The 17,928-nt window shown below is 39.4% G+C and overlaps 1 protein-coding gene across 1 annotated transcript in view; it reads left to right on the forward strand.

Moving 5' to 3' along the window:
- Positions 1-17,928, forward strand: part of LOC120864749 (endoplasmic reticulum metallopeptidase 1-like) — a 55,717-nt gene that overhangs the window by 31,526 nt on the left and 6,263 nt on the right. Inside the window, exons 8-13 of the mRNA XM_040241870.1 lie at positions 1,258-1,478; positions 4,275-4,449; positions 4,822-5,012; positions 8,927-9,079; positions 11,390-11,592; positions 12,172-12,287. Coding sequence (XP_040097804.1) covers positions 1,258-1,478; positions 4,275-4,449; positions 4,822-5,012; positions 8,927-9,079; positions 11,390-11,592; positions 12,172-12,287 — 1,059 coding nt within the window. The remainder of the gene's footprint in view (positions 1-1,257; positions 1,479-4,274; positions 4,450-4,821; positions 5,013-8,926; positions 9,080-11,389; positions 11,593-12,171; positions 12,288-17,928) is intronic.

Consider the following 17,928-nt stretch of genomic DNA (forward strand, 5'->3'; position numbering starts at 1 on the left):
AAAAGACTCTTACTCCTTGGAAGAAAAGCTATGACAAAGCTAGACATCATATTAAAAAGAAGAGACATTCCTTTGCTGACAAAGGTCCATCTAGTCAAAGCTATGGTTTTTCCAGTAGTCATGTATGGATGTGAGAGTTGGACCATAAAGAAAGCTGAGCAGCAAAGAACTGATGCTTTGGAGAAGATTCTTCTGTTGATTCCCTTGGACTGCAAGGAGATCAAACTAGTCAATCCTAAAGGAAATCAGTCCTGAATATTCATTGGAAGGACTGATGCTGAAGCTGGAACTTTAATACTTTAACCACCTGATGTGAAGAACTGACTCACTGGAAAAGGCCCTGATGCTGGGGAAGACTGAAGGCAGGAGGAGAAGGGAACGACATCCAGTAGACGGTTGGATGGCATTACTGACTCAGTGGACATGAGTTTGAGCAAGCTCTGGGAGTTGGTGATGGACAGGGAAGTCTGGCAAGCTGCAGTCCATGGGGTTGCAAGGAGTTGGATACGACTGAGCAACTGAACTGAAGAAATTTCTAAATGATTATCAGAGTGATATGCTCATTATACTTTTAGTCTTGGTGAAGCATGCAATGTTTATGTACTTATGCACTTCATGGAAGTACTTGAAAAGCTTGTAGAAAATGGTTTGTAAAGATTGACTTTTAGTGAAGAGTCCCCTTAAAAAGTGTCCACATTGCAGACCAGTAGCACCCTGTTCTGGAGTATGAATGAACTGCTTCTGGTTAAACTGGTCTGCTTCTGCTTGAACTATTTAATAGTCTTAAGTTAGTGTGTGCTGTTAGCAGGTCAGATATTTAGCAGCGGTTTAAATATCCCTTAATCACTGGTTATTTTCTCATGCTGCTTCTTTTCTCGTGTTGTTTCTTTTGGTAAGATTTTATATGTAACTCTGCCTTCCATTTTTGCTGTTATTTCAATACACAGAGCATTCCAGAGGTGATAAAAATCAAGATGATTCCCTTTCCCAGTCAGGAATATAGCTGAACTTTTCCTGAAGACTTACCTCTTTGGGTCTTTTGTACCCACCAACTCTCAGCAAATGTTCATACTTGAATTTTATTCACTGTTGTTTTCCTTGTTGTAATGTTAAACAAACCTTACCCCTAGGAGATTTTAATATTTTCAATTATAGTGGTAAATTTTGTTTTAATGTTTGCTCCTTTAATTCTACTAACTTGTTGTGAAATTGATTTGATAAAGACAGTGATCACTACTCTTGTTTTCTCTCCGTCAGCTGCTGCCTACACAAAGGACTTCTTCTGTGGACTTGGCGTCACTCTGATAAGCTGGTTTACCAGCTTGGTTACAGTTCTCATTATAGCAGTGTTCATCTCCCTTATTGGACAGTCCCTCTCATGGTATAACCACTTCTATGTCTCCGTTTGTCTGTATGGAACTGCAGCTGTAGCCAAAATAATATTCATACATACCCTTGCGAAAAGATTTTATTATGTGGTAAGTGTTGGGCTTTTTCATTGATTTCTTTCTGCCACCTTCAAGGATTGAAGACAAACTCAGGTGGGGTTCCTTATGTTTGGCCTTTTGTGACACCAAAAACTGTTTGGCATGGTTATGGAAAATTGACTCCCAGAACCATGGTGACTTTCTGGAAAACTTCTTATTCGGAGGGTTGCAGACTTTAAATAAATGAGTTTACATGGCTGGCAAACAGTGTTTGGGGTGTTGGTGACACCAAGGTGTGTTAGCATGCCTTCTGCCTCTGCTGACAGTGGCAGTTTTTATAACCATGCTCCTTAATCTACCAGCCTTCCCTGGGACCACCGGTTATTTTTATTTGAAAAGCTCTGTTCTCCGACGGACTGTCAGCTCCTGGAGGGCAAGAGTGGTTTTGTTCACCGTCCCCCATGCTTAGGCAGTCTCTGGCACAGAACTGACACTCTTTTCTGCCTGGATGAGCGCTGTATCTGAAGCTGCACTGAACATGTTCAGTCTTCTTTACTTTTTTTTTTAACCTGTATGTTGTTGATACAGATTCTGTCAGCATGCTAGGTGGTCTGGGGGTTAATGACACATTGCTGAGGAGAGAAAGGGAAGGGAGAGAGTTCCAAAATGATATATGCTGTCTTAGAGAAATAGCCATAGTCATGGTTTCAACTGTGTACATTTGTTTGGTAACAACAAAGTTAAGTATTAGGTTTATGAGAGAGCAGGACTAAAAACTGAATAATTAGTGAGAGAGCAAGCCACACACATTCTGATTTTCTGAGATAATAAAAGGGAAAATCTTTCTTTGTTCCATCATTTTCAGTATGGCACGTGCACACCTGTTTATTTTGGTTTGTCCTGCTGGGGATTAGGCTGGAGACATGGAAGACTACAAACAGCATATTTTCACTTGCATGTCTTCAGTACCTGAAGCTTGGTCTCAGTTCAGTTCATGTTGGGATATGGTGTAAGGAGCCCTTCTGTGTGGCAGGCCCTACTGAAGAAAGATTCATGGAGGTTAGCCCTCTGTTTATTGTTGAGCCAATACTTATATCTTCATGATTTCAGTTTCCAAAAGAACTACAGGGTGCGGCTCAAGTTCAAGTATTTACCCTTGCTGCAGTGGGATGGGACCAGAGCGTGGCTGACACTCTGGTTGGTATGGCACTGGGGTAGAGGCTAAGACAGGAATGCTTAGTAACATTCTAATTTCAGTTGTGCAGTTATGAAACTTCAGGCTGAAGGCATAGTAGAAAGAGTAATGTGTGCATTTTTGTCTCACGTTGTCTTTGAGTGCCCAGTGGGTTCCCATCCTCAGGCCTGGTACACAGACTGGGGACATAGTCTTTTCTTTGAGAAGGTCACAGTCTCAGTGGGGGATGAAATGATGGGGAAACCACAGTGACTTCAGCGCACTGGGATAAAGTGAAATAGAGTGATAGTTTCACCATGCAGGATTGTAGGGCCAGGAGAGATGAGTTTTGTTTGTGGAAGCCAGGAAGGCTTCATGAAGAGGGTGGTGACATTTGAACTGTGTTTTTTTGTGGTCTGAGTAGAAATGTACCAGGGAACTGGTTGATGGGCAAAGGTCAGAATGTATAAGAATCGTTTGGGTCACAGGCAATAAAAAGTTCCGTGTGTTGGAAGATAAGGTTGATAGTTAGAGCATAACCCTAAAAATCACTGGGGCCACATTTTAAACTTTCTAGGCAGGGTACTGAATGAGAAGATTTGTGATTCAGCAGGAACATGCTGGTAACAGCATACATTACCAACGGACTGGAAGGGGGAAAGGGTGATAGAGGCGGGGAGAGGGGAACTAGATTGGAGGGATGCTTGAACTTGGCACAAAGTGGGAACAGTGTAAACCATCTTCAGTTATTACAGTCTTCATTGTTGCTGTCTTTGTTTTTAAATGAATATCTGAGTGGAATGTGGCTTCATATTGAATCCCGAGAACTATTATATTCTTTTCAGAGACCATGACTCTTGACTATTTTACCAACAATAGCCTATCTTTCATTGTCCAGGGAAGTTTGTCAAGTGACCTTTAGTTTGTTTTGAAACACGTGTGACTGAAACTCTTTTGCACTTTTGAAGTAGGGGCCCTTTTAACAAACATGCCCTGGACTGTACAGAAATGAGAAGGCAGAGGAGAGAGAAAAGCTTAAACATACCTATTTCTGTTTTGGTGTTTCTGTACTGAAATTATAACTTTCATGTTTACACTAATAGAATCACTGGTGCAGAAGTTAAAATGTATAAAGTTCATAAAGCAACTTTCTTCTGCAGAACTCAAGGTGCTGTACAGGAATCCTCAGATTTTCAGACTTAAAAGCTCAACAAGTGTTGATCTAACCCCCCAAGGCCCTGTGGTCTAAAGGTCCTGTGGTTCTTGAGGCGTACTGTTGGAGGCGCTGCAGCAGCTTATACTGTTCTGCATATGGGTTGTTTCTCTGGTTTGCCTGACATTCTTTGAAAATTTCATGAATAAAAGAGCTTATAGAAGTGAATGTTTTAAGGGAAGTCCTTTCTTCTACTTTAGAACATTTCCAAAGGTCTCTCAGCCCAGTGGAGGGAAAGCATATATATGAGTAATGATGTTTTTACCCTAACTTGTTAAATTCTCCTTTCCTGTGCAGCAATTTGAACTTATTGCTTCGTGAGAGGAGGTAGCTTTATCAGTGTTTACTTCATAGTTTAAAGGATAGACCCTGCTCAAGACAAAATGTAGCTTTTCTGAGCAGTGGAAATTATACTGCAATAGAAGATCTTGATAAGTTGTCTGTATTTTCTTTCTTTCAGAATGCCAGTGGCCAGTATCTGGGAGAAGTATTTTTTGATGTCTCGTTGTTTGTACACTGTGGGTTCCTTACAGCTCTCACGTACCGAGGGCTCTGCTCTGCATTTATTAGTGCTGTCTGGGTGGCATTCCCGTTGCTCACAAAGCTTTGCGTGCAAAAGGACTTGAAGCAGCATGGTAGGGTATTTTTGGTTGCAATACAAACAGGAAATGCTTTAAAATACATTAAGGCTTCCAGAAACTTGTCTCCTTATTTGATTTTATTGGGTAGGCTTTCAAAATTGTTGCTGTTTTAAGATCACACAGATGTTTATCTTATATCCATCATTCTCACATAAATGAACACATGGTAATATATTACATTTTTTGTTTTCTTATTTGTATTTTACCCTCTCAAAGTGTTTTATCCCTCTTTATAACATGTACCAAAAGGCCAAGTCACCAGCTAACCTAATTTTTGTTAGGTTTAAAGATACACTGTTGCTATAAAAAGCTATTATCTCACTGGAGAAATTCAGAGATGTATGTTTTCTTTCTCTTTTTCTTTAGGTGCTGGAGGAAAATTTATTGCCTTTTACCTTTTGGGGATGTTTATTCCATATCTGTACGCACTGTACCTCATCTGGGCCGTATTTGAGATGTTTACCCCTATCCTTGGCAGGAGTGGTTCAGAAATTCCACCTGACGTTGTGCTGGCCTCTATTTTGGCTGGTTGTACCATGATTCTCTCATCCTATTTTGTAAGGAAAAAAGATTTTTTTTAATTTCCTTCTTCATTTTATATATAAATATGTGATGAGTTTAACCATGCTAGATCTTATGAAATAGTGTTTAAGAGCTTCCCTGGTTTCTCAGACTGTAAAGAATCCACCTGAAATGCAAGAGATCTGAGTTCAACCCCTGAGCTGGGAAGATCCTCTGGAGAAGGAAATGGCAACCCACTCCAGTATTCTTGCCTGGAGGATTCCATGGACAGAGGAGCCTGGCGGGCTACAGCCCACGGGGTTGCAGAGTCAGACATGGCTGAGTGGCCAACGCTGTTTCTACTCTTAAGCCAAAGAGATGGTGCCTATTGTAGGTTCCGTGTGGTCAGAAAACGTAGAAGGGGGGTTTTTACTTTTGCCTCCTCATGCTCCCAAATCCTCTGATGATACTTTTTAGAAAGCTTTCAAACCACCTGAATGTGAATGTGTGGAATGAATACCAAGTGAGAACTAGTAGAGATTGCTTGGTGGTGAATTTTTAGAACGTGTTTTGAACTTACTGACTAGAGGCAAGCATTAATAAATACGTGGTAGTTTCACCATTGCTGGTAGAGCTAGTGAAGGGAGGCTAATTCTGATGAGGACTTTTCCACTGTCATTCACCTGCCTCACTGCTGGCACCACCAAGGTCATTAGTTGAGTCTGTGTCCTTGAGTGACACATTTACAACACCCGAGCAGGCCTCATTTACCAAGTAATGAGAACGTGTTACAGCCCTTGTCATTTTGCTCTGTCAGTGTTCTGCCCGCGGAGAGAGAGTCCTCCCCTTGCCATGCCTGCTTCTCTTCCCTGGGACTCTCCAAGGGGAGTGGGGGAAGAAATGGTGCAGAGTGGATAACATCCACCCTGCTGGAGCAAGCTCCAGGCGGAGCTCTGCCCTTAGCGTCAGCACTCCCCAGTTGTGTCGTTCTTTTCATTGCAGTTCCTCAGAGTAAGACATAGTCATTGAATACCAGGAGTTATACTCTGAGACTTGAGACTAGGGGACAAAACAGAAAAAGTAGTTATGACTCCTAGAATTCTTTCCTCCATGGAGATGACAATGAGCTTTTCACACTGACATGGTAAAAGGCATCTCATGTGAAGACTAAGATCTGGGAACCAGAGATAAGAATACCACATGCATGGTCAGCACTATCCGTGGAAATCCCTTCAGTAGACAATTTGTCCTTGTTTAGTCACTAAGTCGTCTCCGACTCCTGTGACCCCACGGCCTGTAGCTGGCCAGGTTCCTCTACCCATGGGATTTTCCAGGGAAGAATACTGGAGTGGGTTGCCATTTCCTTCTACAAAATCACCAATAAATAGCTGTGTATGTGACTATGTCTATAGCCCTGTAGAGTAATTCTTATACACAGAACTGTTTTTTTTTTTTACCATTAATACTGTGTTTAAGTCTTTATTGGTATTTGCAGGGATGGATGGAAAATTTTAAAGTGGTCTTTGTTCCCTTCAAGATTTACTTCTCTTGGTTTTAATGTTAAGCCTTTAAGTCCTCTGTGTTTCTTGATAGGTTGGCAGTTGTGAGAATTAAAGGAGTTTATAGTGTCATCATATGTAGATGAGGTTTAATCTAGAGTAAGCGAAGTTATGAACTGGATCCTCCACCCCCCAAATGTATTTAAATCATCTTCCGTGAATGAAGGCTCTTGATGCTCAGATGATCAAAGTGTGGGGCATTTCAGATCAGTTCCATATGAACTGGGGACAAAATGAATGCTGAAAACGGAGTGACCCCAAAGCATGGAAATCTTTGAAACAATAAGCAACTAAAGTTATTATCTTCTAAATTATATTTTATTAGGAAAGCTTTTGGAGGTGCCTCTTGGAATATTTTAAGCTCTAATTTGATTGTCATTATAATGTGAGATAACTCTGCTGCTCTTTGATGCTGTGGGTTACCATTCTCTTCACTCTTATTTGTGTGTACCTGTGTTACAGATAGTGGCTTTTTAATAGAGTGAGCCTTTTCTCCTTGGGTAGTGGAGAACTGAACCATAATGCATACTTCTGAGGGCTTTTCTCTAAGTCTATGGGGATTTATTAAATATATTTGCTAGGAAGCAATAAAATTGTTGTCAAATGACTGGTTAACAGGCTTCTGGGAGTTACCCCATGCTGGGGCCATCATGGTTATATTGATTACCTGAGACTACTGATAGGAGGGGGGTCAGGAGGAAACTGTCAGAGAGAAACAGAAAAGGCCAGTACTCACTGGACATTCCATGCGCCCTTCTCAGGCTTCTCCTCATTTTCATTCACACCCATTTCGGAACTGTATCAGATATAATGATAGTGACAGTTAAGACAGTGGGGTCCAGACATGTTATTACTTAGGCCATTCTCTTCTTCCTTCTCTCCCTCTGTGATCACCTTTTCATTTATCACCATTACCAAACCTCTTCCAGAAGGTGGATGGAAGAGGCAGAAGATGAGCCTCATAACCTGGAGAAGACAGAATGTGGATGTGGGAACTATAGCTGAACCGGAAGCTGTAGGACAGCTCTAGGTAGCAGCAGGGTGAATGACAGGAACCACAGGGAGATTTTATCTGGACCCACATGACTCTGTACTGAAACCTAACCAGCCTTCCACTGGAGGTGAAACTCATTAGTGGCAGGGTATTTGATTCTGTGCTTTGGAGCCACATTTTAAATATTGTGACTCCTAGGAGAAAGAGGGACAGACAGGGTAACAAATTGTGTTTTGCTAACTCACTACCCTAAATCCTTGGGTACTTTTTCTCCTTTCTGGCTCCAGTGTGAAAACATAAGGCCAGTACTCCTTTGCTGGAGATTACTCTGGCTGGCACATGTTACACTGTAGATATAAAATCTCTTTATTAGTTTCATATAGTTGAGTACTTAGTATGAATAATTTTTCATTTTCATCTCAAAAAAACATTTTCACCTTTATGTTCTTCTCTTTTCTTTTTATTGACCCCGGGAGGGTAGCCAATAAGGGGAGCTGGGATTAGGTCATTGTTTCCTGGAGTGGCTCCTTCAGAACCCCTAAGGGATCCGTGGACATATTCTATGAGTTGTGTGTCCCCCAAAACTTCTAATTCAGTGATTTCATTACAGTTAAGAAACTGATGTATTTAGGACTTTCAGGATGCCCATCTTGAGACTGAGCCACTTGGTTTTCCTGCCCAAGTTCAGATTTGCTGTTTGTGTTGGCTTTGGTTAGCTCGGCAGTGAAGAGAGCAGAATGACTTTTATTTTCCCAGCTTGTTTCAGTTTTCAGAGTTTGTTTTTAATTGAACTAAAAGTTGATTTCTGATACTGTGTAAGTTTCAAGTGCAGAGCTACTTTTCCAGCAGTTCTTCCTTACACGCAGGCTCACAGGCAGTCTTGGAGGTGCATCTAAACGCTCATTTAGGTGGGTCTAGCAGCAGCAGCACCTGGGCATGTTATGAAAGCATTACGAATAGAACTTGAGTTTTGTTTTGAAATAGGCCTGCTTACTTGCATAAAAGTTTACTTCTTTAATAAAAACATGTCGTGTCATGATGTCTGGTACAAATAAACAGTTGTCTGCTGTACAGTCTTGGCTGCAGAGTATTGATAGAATCAGAAATAAAATAAGGCCATGGTTTGACTGACAGAGGTACATGCTCTAATCTCTTGACTGAGCAGAGACCCTGTCTCAGTTTCCCTGATCCCCCTTACAAGAAGCCTGACAAGAAGCCACCATCATGCAGATGGGGGCATCTCATTTATTTAGACTCTTGACTTGTAATCTTATAATTAGTGCTTTTTGTAGTGGAAGCTGGAGTATGTTAGCACATGCTGAGACATGTCCTTCATTATCTGCTACAATCTGCCTGTTAGAAACTAACCAAAACCACTTTGCTGCCAATGGTAATTTTTCTGTTTTTGTGTTTTTAGATTAACTTTATCTACCTTGCCAAAAGCACAAAAAGAACAATGCTAAGTTTAACTTTGGTATGTACAGTTACATTCCTCCTTGTTTGCAGTGGAACTTTTTTCCCGTACAGCTCCAACCCTGCCAGTCCAAAGCCAAAGAGAGTGTTTCTTCAGGTAAGAGTTATTTTGTGTGAGCTATTTGAGATTCTGGACAGGAAAGGCTTATGGTGTTTTGAGCTTCACTAGTCAACAGTAAAGCTCAAAACACATAAGTGACTTTTCTACTGTTGACCTGTTAATTGTACCTGGACTATTTTGTGTAAGGCAGTGAGGAAAAGATTGACCATCAAGAGGCATTCTGATCAGCTAGAAACCCTTCTCCCAAGGGACTGAATGGAAACCTCTGTTTGTTTTTACTACTGTTCAAATTACAAAAATGTACTTAGAAAAACGAGCGCATGTATGTATCATGGAGTAATGAACTGTCAGAAGTACAGATTGTAAAGCTGTCTGCAGACTGAGTAAAAATATGAACTCCTATCAACTGGAAAAGGAAACACATTCTTTAAAATGCTAGTAAGACTTATCTTAGGTAACATTCAAGGTAATACGGGACAGCGAAAGTATAACAACTTAGATATTAATAGAATGAGATTTACAACTTTCTTAGATTCAGGTTTTTCTGCAAACTAAAAAGCTGGTGAAAAACAGGAAAAAGAACTTGAACTTAAGTCCTCTTGTTTTCAGTCTTCCTGTTAGAGGGACTGGAGTGGCCAAACAGAAAAGCCAAGAGTCATAACCTAGATTACTATTCAAAGACTTGAGTAAGTTAATAATATGTTTGAACTTAAATATCAGAGAGGAGATTTTGAGGAAGAGCCAACTATTCCTTGTTTACAAACCTGTAGGACACAGCGATACATTTTATGTGACTGATGTTGCATCAGTAGTCATTAGGAGAAGCTGCTGCTGCTAAGTCGCTTCAGCCATGTCCGACTCTGTGCGACCCCATAGACAGCAGCCCACCAGGCTCCCCCGACCCTGGGATTCTCCAGGCAAGAACACTGGAGTGGGTTGCCATCTTCAATGCTTGAAAGTGAAAAGTGAAAGTGAAGTTGCTCAGTCATGTCCGACTCTTAGCGACCCCATGGACCGCAGCCTACCAGGCTCCTCCATCCATGGGATTTTCCAGGCAAGACTAGACTCTTATTATTTTTAAAAAACTCCTGTCTTGATTTGTTTTGGGGTTCTTCCCCAGTTTCAGAACTTGGCAGACTTTTCCTATAAAGGGCCAGGTAATGAATATTTTAGGCTCTGCCAGCTATGCGGTCTGTTTTAGCCACTCTGTTTTTTACAGAGTGAAGCTGCCATGGACAATACCAGCAGATGCATGTGGCCGTGTTCCAGTAAAGCTTTATTTATAAAAATAGTAGCAGGTCATTTGGCCTGTGGGCTTTGGTTTACCCCTGCCCTTTGTACTGTTTCTTTTCGAATTTGATATTCTTCAGGCTGGTTTCTGCTGTCAATAGAGCTATTCAGGACGCAGCAAGGTGCCTTTTCATTCTGTTAGGCACAAGTCTGTCATCTAGTGGTGAGCTGTGATTTCTGTTTTTCTTTGCTCATGAATTAGCTTCACGTAATAGACTGAAAGGGAAAGGGGTGTGTGTGTGTGTGTGTATTTCTTTTAGAATGTATTTAAGACCTTTTAGGAATTTTAGTGTTCATGTGTTTTAAATCTGAAATAGTTGGTTGTCAAAAAAATTTGTATGAGATACAAATATAGCAGTATATTTGTAAGACATAGTAAAACAACCATCTTGAATTAAAGGATCATTAGTTGCACCTTAGAAAACCCTTGTGTTGCCTCCTTAATCCCAACTCTTTTGCTCCTCTCCTTCTTCCCACCCTCTCAAAGGTTGCAGTTAACCATCACTGTACCACATATGTATGAATCTCTAAACAACAACATATAAGTTTTGCCTGTTTTTGAGCTTCTTATAGATAAAGCCAAACCATAAATACTCTTTGGTAACTTTGCTTCTTATTGCCCAACAGCATATCAGAGTGTTCCAAATTGAATTGTTATCACTGTAGTTCATTATTTTTCATTGCTGAATAGACTTTTGTTCTAGGATGATACCCTAATTTATTTGTCCATTCTACTGTTAATGGATATTTGGGTTGTATCCAGTTTTTGCTAATAGAGACAGTGTGGAACCAACACTCTTGTACCCTGTTCAAGTTTCTCTAAGGTCCACACTCAGGAGTGGAGTTGCTGGCGTGAAGGGTATGTGCATGCTAACTTTACGAGGTAATGCTAAGCAGTCTCCTGAAGTGTTGGTGCCAGTGGTGCGTGAGGGTTCCTGTTGCTCGGTAGCCTCTTCATTTCTTGATATTGTCACTCAGTCATTTTGTTCATGTGGGACAGGGATGTGGGTGAAGGAGTTCAAACAGTAGTTTTCTCATTAGGCTTGTTCTTCTCAGCATATAACTAGAACATTTCATGATCTGGATGGAAACGTAGTTAAACGGGACTCTGGAGTATGGATCAATGGATTTGATTATACCGGCATGTCTCACATAACACCTCACATTTCCGAGATCAATGATACCATCCGAGCTGACTGTGAGGAGAACGCCCCCCTCTGTGGTTTCCCTTGGTATCTTCCTGTGCACTTCCTCATCAGGTTGGTTCATTACTTCTCTGCTTTAAGTTGGGGGTTAGTGTGTTCTCAATTCCTATCACTACGTTGGTACTCTGTTATTTAAACTGGTTAACAGAGAAGCTGAGTGTTGTATTATTTTTTTTATATCACTACAAAAGCTCTGATATCACTACAGACAAAACACTCAGGAGTTTTTTGTTTTTTTTTTTTTTTCCTTCAAAATTTTGCTTTTTCAAATTTAAGACGTCTTTCCTCTAGAAACCTGAACGAAGGGTAGCCCTCTTAACTGGTCTAACAGATAGCAAGCAGCTAAGCATCAGTTTCTAATTGTTTTATTTCTGGGAAGTTTAATGGTTTGGCAGTGAAGGAATGGAGGAGAAGAAATAGTATGGGTAATGGAACTCAGATCACCTGGGATCCTTGTTCTTAACTTCAGGAAGGTTTTACTACATAATAACCTGGGCTTCAGAGAAACTCACATTGTTTATCATTATTTCCATCAGATTTTATGTGTTTATTATATTCTGAGCATGTCCATGAGTTATAGCTAGAAGTTAATCAATAAAGCAACCTAAATACTGAAGTTACCTTTCCAAATAGGAAAAACTGGTATCTTCCTGCCCCAGAAGTTTCTCCAAGAGAACCTGCTCATTTCAGACTTGTATCCAAAGAACACACACCCTGGGATTCCATAAAGCTGACCTTTGAAGCAACAGGTAAGTCAAATAGTTTTTTTTTCTTTCCCTTCTTAAAAATTTCAACACACACATATATTTTTTCCTCAAATTTATAATAGTGACCAGCAACTTAGGGAAAACTTAGCATTTTTAAAAGCAATTGAAGCTGGTTATGATTTTTAAAATAAAATATAATACTTTATTTTTTAGAGCAGTTTAGAAAAAGTTTACAGAAAAATTTGAGCAGAAAGTACTAAGATTTCCCATGTCTTCCCTCCCCCACCCTCCAGCTTCCCTTATTATTCTCCTTTTGCATTAAGTGTGGAACATATCTTATCATTGATGAGCCAACATTGATATGTTATTAATAACAAAAGTCCTTAATTTATTCTTTGTGCTGCTCAGTTCTGTGGGTTGTGACAAATGTGTACGGTCATGTATTCATTATTACAATATCATACAGCATAGATTCACCGCCCTCAAGTCCCCTCGGTGATCCTCTCTGCTCACGCCCTCTGGCAACCACTGACCTTTTACTGTATCCATTGTTTTGCCTTTTCCAGAATATCATATAGCTTGGAATTTTACTTGGTACCCTTTCCAGATTGGCTTATTTAGTAATTTGCATTTAAGGTGCTTTCATGTCTTTTCATGGCTTGATAGCTTATTTCTTTTTATTGCTGTGAATGTACCACAGTTTATCTGCTGATCTGTTGAAGAATATCTCAGTTGTTTATAGTTTTTGGCAATTCTGAATAAAGCTGCTATAAACACTTGTGTGCAAAGTTTTGTGTAGAATAAGTTTTCAACTCATTTGGATAAATATCTAGGAGTGCAATCGCTGGACTGTACAATAAGCCTCTATTTACCTTTGTAAGAAGCTGCCGAAGTATTTTCCAAAGTATGAACTCCTACCAGCAAGGAATTTGAGTTCCTATTGCTCTGCATTCTCACCAGCATTGGTGCTGTTAGTGTTTTGGATTTTAGCCATTCTTACAGATGTGTAGTGCCGTCTCGTTACTGTTTTGTCATTTCCTAATGACATATGTTGTTAGCATCTTTTCATACTTATTTGCCATGTGTATAACTTCTTTGGTGAGGTGTCTATTCTGATCTTTTGTCCATTTATTATTGTTGAGATTTAAGAGGTCTTTATATATGGGTACAAGTCCTTTATCATGTATTTTGCAAATATTTTCTCCCAGTTTGTATTTTCCTATCTTAACAAGAGTTTTTCATAGAGCATAAGTGTTTTAAATTATTGAAGTCCAACTTACTTTTTTTTAATGGAATGCACTTTTGGTGTTGTACCTAAAAATCATTGCCAAACCCAAGGTCTTTAAATTTTCTCTGATGCTACCTTCCAGAAGTTTTAAAATTCTGCTTTTTACACTTATGTCTGTGATATGTTTGGAACTAATTTTTGTGAAAGGTGTATGGTCTGTGTCTAGATTGATTTTTTTGCATCTGTTCCAGTACCATTTGTTGAAGACTATCCTGTCTCCACTGAGTTGCCTTTGCCAAAGATCAGTTGACTATATTTGTGTGGGACTATTTTGGGCTCTGTTTTGTTTCTCTGTTCTTTCTCCATTAACTGCACTGTCTTGATTTCTGTAGCTTTATAGTATTTCTTGAAGTTGGGTAATGTCAGTGTCTCAACTTTACTTTTCTTCAGTATACTGCTTATTGCCTGTCTTTTTGTCTTTCCATGTATCAATTTGGCAATACCCACAAAATAGCTTTTTTTTTTTTTTTAAATTTTACTTTACAATACTGTATTGGTTTTGCACAAAATAGCTTTTTGTGATTTTGATTGGAATGGCATTGAACCTATGGATCAAGTTCAGGAAAATGACATCATTATTGACTCTTCCAATCCATGACATGGAATCTCTCCATTTATTTATATCTTATTTTTGTAGTTTCACACTTTTGCTCATATAGATTTTGTACATATCTTGTGAGATTTATACCTCAGTATGTAATTTTTGAGGTGCTGATGTAAATAGTATTGCTCACTGCTGGTATATAGGAAAGCAACTGACTTCTGTATATATTAACCTTGTATCCTACAACCTTGCTATAATTGTTAGTTCCAGGATTTCTTTGGTTGATTCTTTTGGATTTTCTACATAGATGATTATGTCATTTACAAAGGCAGTTTTGTTTCTTTCTTCCCAGTCTTTATACTTTTTATTTCCTTATCTCGTGGCATTAGCTAGGACTTCCTAGTTTGATTTTGAAACTGAGTGGTAACAGGAGGTCATCCTTGCCTTGTTCCTGACCTTAATGAGAAAGCTTTCTTACCTGTTGAGGATAATATTAGCTGAGTATATTTTCTGTGGATGTTCTTTATCAGGTTGAGGAAGTTCCTATCTGTTTTTAGTTTGCTGCTAGTTTCTATTGTAAATGAATGTTGGATTTTATAAAATATTTTTGTCTTTTGATACCATCTTGTGGTTTTTCTTTTAGCCTGTTTATATGATGGATTACATCACTTGATTTTTAAATGTTGAACCAATCTTGTATACCTGGAATAAATTCCACTTGGTTGTAGTGCATAATTCTTATACATTGTTGGATTTGATTTTCTAATATTCTGTTGAGGATTTTTGCATCTGTGTCTATGAAGGAATACTGATCTTTAAGTTTTCTTGTAATGTCTGTGTGTGGTTTTGGTATGAGGGTGATGCTGGCCTCAAAATTAATTAGAAATTATTCCTTTTGTTCCTATCTTCTGGAAGAAATGGTAGAGAATTCATATAATTTCTTCCTTAAATATTTGGTAGAATTCACTAGTGAACTCATCTGGGCCTGGTTCTTTCTGTTTTGGAAGGTTGTTAATCATTCAGTTTCATTTAAGAAAAGACTTTCAGATCCTCTGTTTTTTCTTGTGTGTGTACTGGCAGATTGTGTCTTTGAAGGAGTTGGTCTATTTCATTTGGGTTATCAAATTTTGGTGTCTACAATGTTCCTAATATTCTTTCATTATTCTTTTACTGTCCCCGGGCTCACCCTGTGTAGTGTTGTCACCTGTTTGACTTCTGAAATTAGGAATCTGTGTCGTCTTTTTCTTAGCCTAGCTAGAGCCTTATTGGTTTTACTGATCTTTTCAAAGAACCTGTCTTGACTTCCTATTACAATTTTATGAATTTCTGCTGTTTTTAATTACTTATTTTTTCTACTTAGTTTAGAAAAAGAAGAGTATATTAAATCCAGTTTATTAAAGTGGAAGCTTAAGAGTATTGATTTTAGATCATCTTTTCTAATGTATGCTTTCAGTGCTGTATTTTTCCCACTAAAGACTATTTTGGTGCATCTCATAAATTAAAATGCTGGTTCACTTTAATTTGTTAACATTTGTTTTCCAGTATTGATTTCTAGCATAATTTCATTGGGGTCTAAGAGCATACTTTGTATTTCTGTTCTAAATTTATTGAAGTGTGTTTTATGGTGCAGGATATGGTCTCGGTGAATGTTTCATGTGAGCTTGAAGGTGTATTCTGGTGTTGAAGTACTATGGATGTTTTTGATGGTGGTGTTTTTCAGCTAGTTCCCAGAGTCTGCTTAAATTCATGTTCATTGAATTGGTGATGCTATCTAACCATCTCATCCTTTGCCCCCTTCTCTTTTGCCTTCAGTCTTTCCCAGCATCAGGGTCTCTTCCTATGGGTTGGCTCTTCACAACAGGTGGCCAAAGTATTGGAGCTTCAGCATCAGTCCTTCCAATGAACAGTCAGGGTTGATTTCCTTTAGGATTGACTGGTTTGATCTCCTTACTGTCCAAGGGACTCTCAAGAGTCTTCTCCAGCACAATTCAAAAGAAGCAATTCTTTAGCACTCAGCCTTCTCTATGGTCCAATTTTCACATCCATACATGCTACTAGAAAAACCTTAACTTTGACTATACGAACTTTTGTCAGCAAAGTGATGTCTTTGCTTTTCAATACACTGTCTAGGTTTGTCATAGCTTTCCTTCCAGTGAGTACGCATCATTTAGTTTCGTGGCTACAGTCACCGTCCACAGTGATTTGGGAGCCCAAGAAAATAAAATCTGTCACTGCTTCAAGCTTTCCCCTTCTCTTTGCCATGAAGTGATAGGACTAGATGTCATGATGTTAGTTTTTTGAATGTTGAGTTTCAAGCCAGCTTTTCCACTCGTCTTTTACCTTCTTCAAGAGGCTCTTTAGTTCCTCTTCACTTTTTGCCATTAGACTGTTAACTATGTACCTGAGGTTGTTAATATAACTCCCAGAAATCTTGACTCCACCTTGTGATTCATCCACCCTGGCATTTCACGTGATATACTCTGCATATACATTAAATAAGCAGGATGACAATATATAGCCATGTTGTACTCTTTTCACTATTTTGAACCAGTCAGTTGTTCCATGTCCAGTTCTAACCGTTGGTTCTAAGGTGGTCTGGTACTCCCATCTCTTTAAGAATATCCCACAGTTTGTTGTGATCCACCCAGTCAAAGGCTTTAGTGTAGTCAATGAAGCAGAAATTTTTCTGGAAATCCCTTGCTTTCTCCATGATCCAATGAATGTTGGCAATTTGATCTCTGGTTCCTCTGCCTTTTCTAAACCCAGCTTGTACATCTGGAAATTCCTGGTTCACATACTGCTGAAGATTAGCTTGAAGGATTTTGAGCATAACCTAGCTACCATGAGAAATGTACACAACTGTGTGATAGTTTAAGCATTCTTTGGCATTTTTTTCTTTAGGACTGGAATGAAAACTAACATTTCCCAGTCCTGTGACCACTGCTGAAAGTGAAAGTGTCACTCAGTTGTGTCCAACTCTTTGCATCTCCATGGACTGCAGTCTGCCAGGCTCCTCTGTCTGTGGAATTCTCCAGGCAAGAATACTGGAGTGGGTAGCCATTCCCTTCTCCAGGGGATCTTCTTGACCCGGGAGTTGAACCCAGGTTTCCTGCATTGCAGGCAGATTCTTTACTGTCCAAGCCACCAGGGAGTTTTCCAAATTTGCTGACATATTGAGTGCAGCATTTTAACAGTATCATCTTTTAGGGTTTTAAATAGCCCAGCTGCAATTCCATCACCTGCAGTAACTTTGTAGTAATGCTTCCTAAGGCCCACTGACTTTATACTCTAGGATGTTTGGCTCTAGGTGAGTGACCACACCATCGTGGTTAGCTGGGTCATGAAGACCTTTTTTGTACAGTTCACCAATGTATTCTTGCCATGTCTTCGTAATCTCTTCTGCTTCTGTTATGTCCTTACCATTTCTGTCCTTTATTCTGCCCATCTTTGTCTGAAGTGTTCCCATGATGTCTCTCATTTTCTTCAAGAGAGCTCTGGTCTTTCCCATTCTATTGCTTTCCTCTATTTCTTTGCATTGTTCATTTTAGAAGGCCTTCTTATCTCTCCTTGCTGTTCTCTGGAACTCTACATTCAGTTGGATGAATCTTTCCCTTCTGCCTTGCCTTTCATTTCTCTCCTTTCCTAAGCTATTTGTAAAGCCTTCTCAGACAACCATTTGCCTTCTTGCATTTTTCTTGGGGATGGTTTTGGTCACTGCCCCCTGTACAGGGTTACTAATTTCCAGGCATAGTTCTTCAGGCACACTCTCTACCAGATATAATCCCATTGATCTATTCGTCACTTCCACTGTATCATCATAAGTGATTTGATTTAGGTCATACCTGAATTAC

This window comes from Oryx dammah, unplaced genomic scaffold (genome assembly GCF_014754425.2).
Source record: "Oryx dammah isolate SB20612 unplaced genomic scaffold, SCBI_Odam_1.1 HiC_scaffold_1, whole genome shotgun sequence".
Lineage (NCBI taxonomy): Eukaryota > Metazoa > Chordata > Mammalia > Artiodactyla > Bovidae > Oryx > Oryx dammah.